Source organism: Anas acuta, chromosome 1 (assembly GCF_963932015.1).
Source record: "Anas acuta chromosome 1, bAnaAcu1.1, whole genome shotgun sequence".
Lineage (NCBI taxonomy): Eukaryota > Metazoa > Chordata > Aves > Anseriformes > Anatidae > Anas > Anas acuta.
The window spans coordinates 901234-914889 of record NC_088979.1 but is presented as its reverse complement, the minus strand read 5'-3'; the positions used below and the strand labels follow the sequence as shown (position 1 = coordinate 914889).

Sequence of the window (13656 nt, the reverse complement as noted above, 5' to 3'; positions counted from 1 at the left end):
CCTCGATGCCTCCATCCTCCAGCAGTGCTTTTATTTCTCTGCAAAAGCCAGGAAAAGGCTTCCTCCAGCCTCTGCTGGTGTTCTAGGGCCACCGGAGCATCCTGGGGCCGGTGGCACCGCTCCTGCTGCAGCAGAAAGCATCCGGCAGAGGAAAGCGAAATCCCACAGTGTCCATTAAATGTGTTCTCACGTTTCTGCCCCGTTTTCCTTGCGGAGGTGCAGCAGCAGCATAGCTGGGTTAGAGGCGTCCCACGGCTGCCAGGGCTGCGGCTGCCAAGAGGAGACTCCAGAGGTGTGGGGGTTCCCTGGGACTGCTCGTGCCTGGGGGGGGGAACAGGGAGTTAATGACTGCCGGAGGGTGCCAGCACGGTGCTGGCCGTGGGAAGGGGCTGGGGGCTCGCCTCTTACCTGAGCTGAGGACACATCGACGGGCCTTCCACATTTTCTCTGCCAAAGAGACCAACAACATCTGTGCTCTGCCCCGCTCTGTGCCCCTCGCCCCACTCTGTGCCCCTCACCCCGCCCTGGCCGTGCCACAGAGGGCCCCCACCGCAAACCCCAAGGTAGAGCAGCTGGGAGCGTGCAGGGATGCGCAGGGAAGACCTGGTCTGAAGGCGAGCTCCCCACCTCCCCGAGCTCCCCAAGTTCCCCGAGCTCCCCACCTCCCCGAGCTCCCCACACGGAGGTGTTGCCTTCACCACGAGGCTCCCCTTCCCCTCACAGAGCTGGTGGCACGGGGCCCCCGTTCCTCTGCAGCCATGGCTGGACGAGCGCGGGGAGCACGGCGGCGCCTGCCCAGGGCTGTGCCCATCTCCTGATGGCACCCACCCTGCTGCCTGCCCTTACCATTCACCAGTGTACAGTTGAAGGTGCTGCACATGCCATGGGATTTGAGATGAATGATGCTTGTTCTGGAGTTATTGGTGACATCGGTGACCTTGAAGACCTCATAGGGTGGGATGAGGACTTCTTTCTCATTAGGGTAGAAGGAGAAGTTCCAGATGGGGACACCGTAGCAGGTGTACACAAAGAATAAGGTGTCCTGGCCAAATCTCTCGGTAGCTTTCTTATGGAGGGAGGCAGAGGCAAACCGGCCGAAGCGGACAGTCTGGTGGAGCTGGGCCGTAAAGCGGATGCCCCTGACGCCGCGGTAGACGTTGTAGCATCTGTGACCCTGGGCTTTCCGCAGAGTGTGCAGGGCCTCGGTCAGGAGGAAATGCAGCGTCTTGAAGTGGAAGCATTCCAGGTAGTGCTTGCGAGAGCGCCCACCCTCACACACGGCCTCGTTGAACTCACAGTGCAGGCCTGTACCAGCAGTGTAGGCCAGCACGGCCACCGCGTACTCCCGCCGCAGCACCTGCAGATCGATGGAGTTCTGCCACGTCTCGTTTGCTTCTCTCCAGGTGTCTGCATAGAGCCGATTTTTGAATTCAGTGCGCTTCACCTTTTAAGCTACTCTTCCATCTCGCACCTGCAGTCCTGGTACCGGTCATCGAAGGAGTTCTGGGCCATGCCCATTGCCAACTTCTTTATGGGACCGAGGTCTTGCTCACGGGTGCTGCTGGCGGCCAAGGTGCCAGCCAAGGTGCCGGCCAGCAGCACCCAGCCCAGGCCGAGGTGCTCCATGTGCAGGAAGCTCCGGGGGTCCAGCCACGAGCGGGGATGCCCCAGGCAGCGCAGGACCCGGTCCTCTGCAACCGGCTGAGCTCAGCCGCTGAGTGCAGCAGTACAGGGCACGGGCGTCTGCTAGGGGGAGAGCGCAGGGTCGGAGAAGGCTGCAGGGAGAAGCGGAGCAGATGCATCAGGGGCACCTCCAAAGCCGCCCATGGCCCCCCTGGCACCAGAGGGAAGCACCCGCAGTGTGTGTCCCCAGCCACGGCCACCTGGGTCTTCCCCACCCCGATACCGGCCCGGACTCCAGCCCAACTACTTGCATCAAACACCGCAGACACCTGGGTTCCCCCGTGCAGCCCCGACATCCTCTGAGGCCGCAGCATTTGTGCCAGGAGGAGCCCTGGTGCTGCAGTGAGTGTTACCTCTGCTCTGTTGCATGCAGGACCCACGGCTCGGTGCTGCTGCAGGGTGCGTGGAGCCCCAGACAGTTTGTGTTCCAGCCCCCCATGACCACCCAGTTGCTGCTGGGCTGTTGCAAAAGGCTGCCGGGAAACCAAAAGGAAATCGCCTTTTAGCAGTTTCCCACGCTCTAGTGCACGCGTGTGTGGGTCCCAGTCCCTTGGGTGCTGAGAGGTGAGGCGCAGGCTCTGCAGCCCTCAGTGCAGAGGGGCTCCTGCAGGATCAGACACTGGCCTGTCCTGGTTTTGTCTGGGATCGAGTTGCTTTTCATCACCGTAGCTGGTGTGGGGCTTTGGTTTTAGGATGAGAATGGTGCTGATAACACACTGCTGGCTTAGATGCTGCTGAGCAGTGCTGACACAGAGCCAAGGACTTCTGTGCTGCTCACACTGTGGCGGGGTTGGCTGAGGGGCTGCCATTGCTCAGGGACAGGCTGGGCATGGGTCAGAGGGTGGTGAGGAATCGTTTTGTGCATCACTTTCTTCAGTTTTCTTGCTTGCTCATTTTCTGTCTTTCTTTCTCATTAAACTCTCTTTCTCTCAGCCTGCCAGTCTGTGCACTTTTCCTCTTGTCAGCTCTCTCCCCTTCCCCCGGTGGGGAGGTGACTGAGGAGGTGGCTGTGCGGTGCTGAGCTCTCTGCTGCATTCCACCACAGCGCTGCTTTTAGCACCTAGTGTGAGGCCGGAAGGTACCTGAGATACTGTGAGAGATCAGCAGACCTGAGCAGACAATGCTCGATGGGACAAACTGGTTTAGAATTTGTGCTCATGGTGCGTTTGTTTAGCAGCCCCCGGTTGCAATGCTGATTTATTTGCTCTCCAGGTTGCTTTGTGTAAGCCCTCTCCTGCTGCGTATGCTCCCCGTGCTGCCATCAGCACCTCCGAGGGCTGCTTGAAGGCTGCTGGGGGCAGCTGGCTGTGCCTTCCCCAGCCTGGTGTGCGTGGGGTGTGCCGGTGCATTCACCAGCAAACTTTAGGTTTAGGCACCAAGCAGCCAGCAGCAGGGGTTTTGGGCTGGGCTAGGGCATCAGGCGTACAGGGGGTCTGTACTGGTGCCCCCAGGGGGTCTGTGGATGAGGGGTGAGTGCATGAGCCCCCAGCTCACACGGGGAAGGTGCTTCCCTTGGCTGCAGACCATAGCTGATATGGTGCTGTGTTTGGGATTTAGGATAAGACTACTCTTGATATCACACTGATGTTTTAATTGTTGCAGAGCAGTGCTCACAGTAAGCCAAGGACGTCTCAGCTTCCCGCTCTGTCCTGCCAGCGGGCAGGCTGGGGGTGCAGAAGGAGCTGGGAGGGGACAGGCCCAGGGGTGGCTAGCTGGGGTGGGGGCGCAGGCTGCCCAGGGATAAGCTGGGCATCCATCAGCAGGTGGTGAGCAATTGCATTGTGCATCGCTTGCTTTGTACGTGTTATTATTCTTACTACCATTTTGATTATTCTTCTTATTTTTTCTTTTCTGTCCTATTAAACTGTCTTTATCTCAACTCACAAGCTTTTACTTTTTTTTTGTCTTTTTGTTTTTCTCGATTCTCTCCCCCATCCCACTGTGGGGAGGAAGAGCGTCTGTGTGGTGCTGGTTAAACCACAACAGTTCTTTTGACACCCAACATGGGGCCCGAAGAGCTGAGATAGTGACAGATGTGATGAGAGCATGTTAAAAGAAAATTATTGTAACCATTATTTCAGCTTAATAGTGCTGTTTTGTTTGTTTGTTTGTTTGTTTTTGTTTTGTTTTGTTTTGTTTTGATCTGAGGTCTGCTGTGCCTGTTTTCTGAATTCCGTTATATAGCACATTACTTACTGTATGTGTTCCCTGTTGTGCTGTTTATTGTTCTGGGGGGCTGGTTTAAGGTTAGTTTGCTGCTTACTGTGTAGCACTGGCTTATGATATGATAGAATTACTGGTCATGAGACTGATAGGTACCTTAAAGGATGAGACTACAGGTACCTTAAAGGAGGCTGTAGCGAGGTGGGGGTTGGCCTGTTCTCCCATGTGCCTGGTGACAGGACGAGGGGGAATGGGCTTAAGTTGTGCCAGGGGAGTTTTAGGTTGGATATTAGGAAGAACTTCTTTACAGAAGGGGTTGTGAGGCATTGGAACAGGCTGCCCAGGGAAGTGGTGGAGTCACCATCCCTGGAGGTCTTTAAAAGACATTTAGGTGTAGAGCTCAGTGATATGGGATAGTGGAGGACTGGTTAGTGTTAGGTCAGAGGTTGGGCTGGGTGATCTTCCAACCTAGATGGATTTGGGTGTTAGAAATGGCTCATTCTTCAAAATAAGATTAAATAAAAAAATAGGATTTATTAAAAGAATAGAGGTAAGCAAACAGCGCTGGGTGCACCGGGAGCCTCCGCTCCCCCAGGACGCACACCAGTTACATCAAGCAGCTGATTTTTATGCTCCTAGACTAATACATATTCATTACTACTTCTAAAAAAACAGGTTATTATAATTAGCTTCCAGGGTCCAGTCCCTCCTACTGGAGCATGCGCATCAGTCTCCGGTGGTCCCTCTGGGGGTCTCTAGGGGTCTTGCATGCTGAAGGCTCGTAGTCTTCCTCTCCAAGTTTTTTTCTCGTCCTTCCCCGTTGTACTCCCTTGGCACCGTATCAAGTTTATAGAACATCCCCTGCAGGTCTTGTCTCCCAGCCATCCTTCAGCTTCTTTTTTCTTCTTCTTAATCTCTTGGCCACCTGGCCAGATATCAGAGGCTTGCATAGTATCCCATAACAGTCACTAGTTGTTATCAGTTGTTCTGAAACCCCCAGACATCAAAGACTTCATACAAACACAAATAGCTTTCTTATTGACACTTCACCAGTAATTAAAACGTTCCTCACCAGCCATTCACAGGGACAGTCACACCTATAGCAGTGTTAAGTTAATCTCGAGGAAGACAGAAAAAAGGCTGTAAATGTTAGAAATATAAGTCCGGAATTCATAAATTTGAGGAGTATTTTCTGAAGACTTGATAAATTGACTAGAATGAGGGGGAGACTGGGACACACTGCATCTGTGGTTCAAGAATTAAATTGCCAGTGCAGGGCCCAGAGGCAGACAGGATTCAAACAGAATTGTTCTTTATGGACACGAATTGTTAAAACATTCCTAACATGGGATTCTGTAATCTGGTATTTGTACTCAGCATTGCCATCACTTCCGTACTTTGGAAACCATATCTCAGAAACTAGCAATAATTACGTCATTTACCTTTTCTTTTCAGGGAGACAGTCTGTGAAGGGGACAAGGGAAGATGTTTTCCCCACCTGTTGACTCCCCCTTTCTCCTTCACCTGCCCTTTCTCCCCCAGGCTACTTACAGTAGCTCCTCAAAATCTGAATGTCCTTGGGATGTTCAGACCAGCATGTTCTTATTGTAATGTCTCCTGAATGCACTTCAGGTTTTGTTTAAGGTTAAACAACTACTTAGGAATGCCACTCAGACCCCTGTCCCGAGGCAGGATGGTTATAAGTGGCAGGGAGTGTGGCAAGGATGTGGTCTGGCTGGGATGTTAACTTCCCCTGCAGCAGCCCAAGCAGTGCTGTGCTCTGCACTTGGAGCTGGAACAGCAGTGGGATCACAGCAGGGTTGTGTCTGCTGCTGAGCAGTGCTGACACAGCATCGGGTCTCTCTCTAACCCTCCTAGGGGGTGGGCAAAAAATGAGAAGAAAAACATCCCCAGGGCAGCTGACCTAAACCAAAAAAAGGGATGTTCCATACCATGTGGTGTCACACTCAGCAATAAAAGGTGGGAACAGGAAGAAGAGGGGAGGGGAGGGCTCTCATTAGGAAAACGTCGGTCCTCCTCCCGAACACCGTCTCCGCGCGTTGAGGCCCTGCTTCAAGGACGTGGTCAAGCACCGCTCATTTGTGGGAAGTAGAGAGTAATTTCTTTCCTCTGTACTTCCACATAGCCTTCATTTGTTTTATTTCTTTGTTTTCCTCCTTTTTTTTTCTTTTCCCTTCCCTTTTCCCCTTTCCTTTTTTTTTTTCCTTTAGTTAAATTGTTTAGTTCATAATAATCTTTCTTTAATTATTATTATTATTTCCCTTTAATTAAATTATCCTTATCTCAACCCGTGAGTTGTTCTTTGCTTTACTTCTCCCCCTCCTGATCTAAGGAGGGGAAGTGAGAGAGCGGTTGTGGTGTTTAGCTACCCAGCACGGTAAAACCACCACAGTCCTTTTTGGCACCCAAGGTGGGGCTCAAAGGGTTGAGATAAGAATAGAATTGATCAAAGCACGTACAACTAACACACTTACTTGCTAGTCACCATGTTCAGTGTCCTGTTAATACTGGCTTGTTTGATCATATGTCATGCAATCCGTGTCATGGTCTCCTTTCTCCTATATATCCGATCCGACAAAGTGCTACAATCTGTGTTCATTTTTTTGAATTCGCTGTGCTGCCAAGCACTGGCCTTGAGTTTAATCTGGCATTCAGGCCCTGCACTGCTATCATGTGGGTCTCATGGAAACTATCTTTCAGAGAATATTCAGAACTACACTGCCTTCCTTTCCTCATCTGGATACCAGTTTATTAGTAATATTAGGAATGGTACTGTGAGGAATGTTTTAACAATTCGTGTCCATAAAGAACAATTCTGTTTGAATCCTGTCTGCCTCTGGGCCCTGCACTGGCAATTTAGTTCTTGAACCACAGATGCAGTGTGTCCCAGTCTCCCCCTCATTCTAGTCAATTTATCAAGTCTTCAGAAAATACTCCTCTAATTTATGAACCTGTTTGCTTTTGTTATTCCGGACTCCTATTTCTAACAGTTACAGCCTTTTTTTTGTCTTCTTCGAGATTAACTTAACACTGCTATAGGTGTGACTGTCCCTGTGAATGGCTGGTGAGGAATGTTTTAATTACTCATGAAGTGTCAATAAGAAAGCTATTTGTGTTTGTATGAAGTCTTTGATATCTGGGGGTTTCAGAACAACTGATAACAACTAGTGACTGTTATGGGATTCCATGCAAGACTCTGATATCTGGCCAGGTGGCCAAGAGATTAAGAAGAAGAAAAAAGAAGCTGAAGGATGGCTGGGAGACAAGACCTGCAGGGGATGTTCTATAAACTTGATACGGTGCCAAAGGAGTACAAAGGGAAGGACAAAAAAAAAAAAACTTGGAGAGGAAGACTACGAGTCTTCAGCATGAAAAACCCCTAGAGACCCCCAGAGGGACCACCGGAGACTGATGCACATGCTCCAGTAGGAGGGACTGGACACTGGAAGCTAATTATAATAACCTGTTTTTTTAGAAGTAGTAATGAATATGTATTAGTCTAGGAGCATAAAAATCAGCCACTTGATGTAACTGGTGTGCGTCCTGGTGGAGCGGAGGCTCCCGGTGCACCCAGCGCTGTTTGCTTACCTCTATTCTTTTAATAAATCCTATTTTTTATTTAATCCTATTTTGAAGATTGAGCCATTTCTAACAGTACCTTTTCCTTCTTTCACAGTGGGCTAATTACCACAGTTTGGGAGTATTTTGAACAGCCACGTGTAACCCATGTATTGCTATTTCTAATTCTGAATAACGGGTTTCCTCTTCTCTCTAAGATGAGTCAATTGTTTAGAAAGCTGACCTGGGAATCTGTCTTGAAACAGTCTTGTGGCGAGTGGCAAGGTGTGTGGGACGATGTTGGCAGATCCTTGTCACGGGTGTCTCCTCCAATAGTTTTGAACTTCACCCCTGAGCAAGTGCAAAATCCTAAAAACCTGGTAGAATGTTTGAGAGTTTTATGTCCTGACCCTGATAATGCCGGAGAACGACAGCTTGCAGCATTGTGCTGGGTCCTGGCTTACTCCTATCAAACACTACTTAACATCATCCAGCACCTTACAGAGAGGGAGGAAGTTTCTGAGTCTGATGACCAGACAACACACGCTGTGGCTGACCCAGAGGACCAACCGACTATGGTATCAGTCACCCCCATAATCAAGTCAAAACAATGGAAACGGAGGTCAGCTCGTTTAGTAAGGGAAGAAGCCTCTCCTAAGGAGGAGGGAGAAGGGGAAATGGCAGGCACCTCTAAAGCAGAGCCATCACAAAAACAGCAGGAAGAAGAGATGAAAATCATAAAGGAATCAGAAATCACTCGATCCCTATCCCTGAGTGAGTTGCGAGAAATACAAAAGGATTATGGCCGATGCCCAGGTGAACACATCCTCACCTGGCTGCTTCGATGCCGGGATGCTGGGGCCAATAGCCAACAATTAGAAGGCAATGAAGCCAAGCAGCTGGGATCCCTCTCTAGAGAAATGGACTAAGTAATTAGGAGAGGAGCACAGGCCCTCAGCCTCTGGAGACGACTTCTGGCAGCTGTGAAAGGAAGATATCCCCATAAGGAAGATATTGTATATCACGTAGGCAAGTGGACAACTATGGATAAAGGTCTCCAGCATCTGCAGGAATTAGCTGTGCGGGAGATGATTTTCAGTGATTTGGACAATGCCCAGACACCTCAAGACCCTGATGAAGTCCAGTGCACAACATCCATGTGGCGTAAATTTGTGCGGAGTGCACCATCAGCACATGCCAGTACCCTGGCAGTAATTAACTGGGATGAGGGGATGGGACCAACAATGTGTGATATGTCCTGCCAGCTTCAAAAATATGAAGACAACCTCTCTGCTCTGCTACAGTCCTGTGTCTCAGCTGTGGAGAAACTGTCTGAAAGACTTGACCACCTCGTAGAACGAGCATATTCCCCATATTTCCCCTCATCTAGATGGAGTGATGCTTCAGCCACTAAGAATCAACATTTGCCTGCTCAAGAGAGAGAGTACCCAAGACGCACACCACGTGGCACCTTGTGGTTTTATTTGAGTGACCGTGGGGAGGATATGAGGAAATGGGATGGTGTACCTACCTCAACCCCAGCTGCTCGGGTACATGAACTGAAAGGAAATACAGCAGCAAGAAGAGGGGCTCCTAAGGGCTTTTGGCATAGCTGCTTTGAGCACAGAGAAGATTAGGCAGCTGTCTACCCTGCCTGGCCTTTCAGAAGACCCTTCTGTTGTAGGATTGTTGAAGGTTGAAGAACAACAGATACCAATTGCTACTACAACGGTGCACCGACGGCAATATCGCACCAACCGAGACTCCCTGATTCCCATCCATGAGTTGATTCACCGTCTGGAGAGTCAAGGAGTGATCAGCAAGACTCGCTCACCCTTTAATAGTCCTATATGGCCAGTACGAAAGTCTAATGGTGAGTGGAGGCTAACAGTGGGCTATCGAGCCCTGAATGAAGTCACGCCACCGCTGAGTGCTGCAGTGCCGGACATGCTGGAACTCCAGTATGAACTAGAGTCAAATGCAGCCAAGTGGTACGCCAGAACTGATATTGCTAATGCATTTTTCTCCATCCCTTTGGCAGCAGCATGCAGGCCACAGTTCGCTTTCCCTTGGAGGGGCATCCAATACACCTGGAATCGGCTGCCCCAGGGGTGGAAACACAGCCCTACCATTTGCCATGGACTGATCCAGTCTGCACTGGAACAAAGGGGAGCTCCTGAGCACCTGCAGTACGTTGATGACATCCTCGTGTGGGGCAACACAGATGAAGAAATTATGGGGAAAGGGAGGAAAGTAATTGAAATTCTCCTGAAAGCTGATTTTGCATTGAGCAGAGTAAGGTCATGGGGCCTGCACAGGAAATCCAGTTCTTGGGGGTAAAATGGCAGGATGGACATCGCCACATTCCGATGGATGTGATCAATAAAATAATGGCAATGTCTCTGCCAACTAGCAAAAAAGAAACGCAAGCTTTCCTAGGCCTCGTGGGATTCTGCAGAATGCATGTGCCAGGCTATAGTCAGCTTGTGAGTCCTCTATATCGAGTGACTCGAAAGAGAAACTATTTTGAGTGGGGCCCTGAGCAACAACAGGCCTTTGAACAACTCAAACAAGAAATTGCTCGTTCAGTAGACCTTGGGCATGTCCATTCTGGACCATCTGTGCAAAACATATTTTACACTGCAGCTGGGGAGCATGGGCTCACCTGGAGCCTCTGGCAGAAAACCCCAGAAGAAATTCGAGGTCGACCTCTGGGTTTCTGAAGCCGGGGCTACCAAGGATCAGAAGCCAATTACCCCCCAACTGAAAAAGAAATACTCACAGCAAATGAGGGTGTTCGAGCTGCTTCAGAAGTTGTGGGTACAGAGGCACAGCTCCTCTTGGCACCGCGGCTACCTGTGTTACATTGGATGTTCAAAGAGAAAATTCCCACTACACACCATGCAACTGATGCTACATGGAGTAAGTGGATAGCGTTAATTACACAGCGGGCTCGAATGGGAAAACCCAATCGCCCAGGAATCCTGGAAGAGATTATGGACTGGCAAGAAGGCAGAGATTTCAGAGTGCCAACAGAAGAGGCAACCCGTGCTGAAGAGGCACCACCATACAATGAGTTGCCAGAAGGCAGAAAGCAGTATGTGTTGTTCACTGACGGATCCTGCCGTGAGGTAGGGAGCCATCGTGGAAAGCTGCTGTGTGGAGTCCCACACGACGAGTTGTGGAGGCCATGGAAGGGGAAGGTGAGTCGAGTCAGTACGCAGAAGTAAAAGCCCTACAACTAGCCCTAGATATCGCCAAAAGAGAAAAATGGCCAGCATTGTAACTTTACACTGACTCATGGATGGTGGCAAATGCTCTGTGGGGGTGGCTGCAGCAATGGAAAGAGAGCAACTGGCAGCGCAGAGGTAAACCTATCTGGGCTGCTACCCTGTGGACAGGGTTTCAATATGGTGAGGCCTGGCAAATTGACTATATTGGACCACTCCCAAAAACTCGCCAAGGCAAACGGCACATACTCACCATGGTGGAAGCAACTACTGGGTGGCTGGAAACATATCCCATAAACTTTGCCACAGACCGAAACACTATCTTGGGCCTGGAAAGACAAGTATTGTGGCATCATGGTACACCAGAGAGAATTGAGTCTGACAACGTGAGTCATTTCCGAAACAATCTTGTTACCTCCTGGGCAAAGAGGCATGGTGTTGAGTGGGTATACCACATCCCTTATCACCCACAAGCTTCTGGGAAGGTTGAGAGGTACAATGGACTGTTAAAGACTATGTTACGAGCATTGGGGGCTGGGACTTGGAAACAAGGGGACATAAATCTACCAGAAGCCACTTGGCTAGTTAACAATAGGGGGTCTGACAGCCGTGCTGGTCCTGCCGAAACAAAACCCCTACACACAGTAAAAGGAGCTGAAGTGTCCGTAGTGCATGTAGGAAGGTGGATGGGGAAGGCAGTGTGGGTTGCTCCTGCCTCGGGAAAAGGCAAACCCACTCGTGGGATTGTCTTCGCCCAAGGACCGGAGTATACCTGCTGGGTCATGCAAAAGAATGGGGATATCAAGTGTGTGCCTCAAGGAGACTTGACCTTGAGAGAAAACTAATCTGTAATCTAAGTTAGATGTTGTAGGAAGACGCTGTAGGATCAGTGACAGGCCAACTTTGCAAAGAGCTGGGCAGTGCAACAAGGACTTGAGCGAAGCTGGTGCTGGCGTCCAGACCTCCAACTCCACCTGCCCTGAGTGGCCACTTTGGCAGAGGAACACCTAATCATCAACAGTTCTTATGAACATTTTCCAAGAAAGACCTATGGAATGAAAAGATACACCTGCCTATCAATCCTGCCCTGTTAAATCCTTGTCCTGTTAAAGGACAAGGAATAATGATGAGAATACTTGTATGCTAAAGTGTGGGGGATCTGAGTGTGACACAAATGTTATGGAATAAGGGGTGGAGGTTGTACTGGGTCTGGCTGGGATGTTAACTTCCCCTGCAGCAGCCCAAGCAGTGCTGTGCTCTGCACTTGGAGCTGGAACAGCAGTGGGATCACACCAGGGTTGTGTCTGCTGCTGAGCAGTGCTGGCACAGCATCGGGTCTCTCTCTAACCCTCCTAGGGGGTGGGCAAAAAGTGAGAAAGAAACATCCCCAGGGCAGCTGACCTAAACCAACCAAAGGGACGTTCCATACCATGTGGTGTCACACTCAGCAATAAAAGGTGGGAACAGGAAGAAGAGGGAGGGGTGGGCTCTCGTTGGGAAAACGTCGGTCCTCCTCCCGAACACCGGCTCCGTGCGTTGAGGCCCTGCTTCAAGGACGTGGTCAAGCATCGCTCATTTGTGGGAAGTAGAGAGTAATTTCTTTCCTCTGCACTTCCACATAGCCTTCATTTGTTTTATTTCTTTGTTTTCCTCCCTTTTTTTTTTCCTTTACCCCTACCTTTTCCCCTGTCCTTTTTTTTTTCCCCTTTAGTTAAATTGTTTAGTTCCTAATAATCTTTAATTATTATTATTATTATTTCCCTTTAATTAAATTATCCTTATCTCAACCCGTGAGTTGTTCTTTGCTTTACTTCTTCCCCTCCTGATCTAAGGAGGGGGAGTGAGAGAGCGGTCCTTGTCCTTTACCAGGCATCTAGAGCAGTGGGCACCTCCACTGCTTTGGATATTCACCCCTGAAAAACTGCAGAATCCTAAAAACCAGGCAGAATGCTTCAAAAAGGTGTGTCATCACCCTGGCAATTCCAAAGAGACACAAATCACTGCAACATGCTGGGGCTTGGCCCATGCACTTGGCCCATGTACTGGCTGGTTGGTGCAGCCCAAAGTTTGCTGGTGAATGCAGCCGCACACCCCCCGCACACCAGGCTGGGGAAGGCACAGCCAGCTGCCCCCAGCAGCCTTCAAGCAGCCCTCGGAGGTGCTGATGGCAGCACGGGGAGCATACGCAGCAGGAGAGGGCTTACACAAAGCAACCTGGAGAGCAAATAAATCAGCATTGGACCAGGGTTTGCTAAACAAACGCACCATGAGCACAAATTCTAAACCAGTTTGTCCCATCGAGCATTGTCTGCTCAGGTCTGCTGATCTCTCACAGTATCTCAGGTACCTTCCGGCCTCACACTAGGTGCTAAAAGCAGCGCTGTGGTGGAATGCAGCAGAGAGCTCAGCACCTCACAGCCACCTCCTCAGTCACCTCCCCACCGGGGGAAGGGGAGAGAGCTGACAAGAGGAAAAGTGCACAGACTGGCAGGCTGAGAGAAAGACAGTTTAATGAGAAAGAAAGACAGAAAATGAGCAAGCAAGAAAACTGAAAAAAGTGATGCACAAAACGATTGCTCACCACCCTCTGACCCATGCCCAGCCTGTCCCTGAGCAATGGCAGCCCCTCAGCCAACCCCGCCACAGTGTGAGCAGCACAGAAGTCCTTGGCTGTGTCAGCACTGCTCAGCAGCATCTAAGCCAGCAGTGTGTTATCAGCACCATTCTCATCCTAAAACCAAAGCCCCACACCAGCTACGGTGATGAAAAGCAACTCTATCCCAGCCAAAACCAGGACAGGCCAGTGTCTGATCCTGCAGGAGCCCCTCTGCACTGAGGGCTGCAGAGCCTGCGCCTCACCTCTCAGCACCCAAGGGATTGGGACCCACACATGCACACCCTAGAGCATGGGCAACTGATAAAAGGTGATTTCCTGTTGGTTTCCCTGCAGCCTTTTGCAACAGCCCAGCAGCAACTGGGTGGTCATGGGGGGCTGGCACAC

At 50.4% G+C, this 13656-nt stretch overlaps 1 protein-coding gene and 1 long non-coding RNA gene across 2 annotated transcripts in view; both read right to left on the bottom strand.

Moving 5' to 3' along the window:
* LOC137856291 (uncharacterized) overlaps positions 1-12120 on the bottom strand; it is a 95432-nt gene extending 83312 nt beyond the window's left edge. The window contains exon 1 of the long non-coding RNA XR_011096352.1: positions 12004-12120. This is a non-coding gene — a long non-coding RNA (uncharacterized lncRNA). The remainder of the gene's footprint in view (positions 1-12003) is intronic.
* Positions 15-2009, bottom strand: LOC137856036 (erythroblast NAD(P)(+)--arginine ADP-ribosyltransferase-like). Its single transcript, XM_068680928.1, is given in 4 exon segments — positions 15-321; positions 409-447; positions 847-1449; positions 1452-2009. Coding segments are annotated over 4 exon segments (900 nt in total). The 5' UTR covers positions 1627-2009; the 3' UTR covers positions 15-238.
* Positions 12121-13656: the final 1536 nt, after the last annotated feature.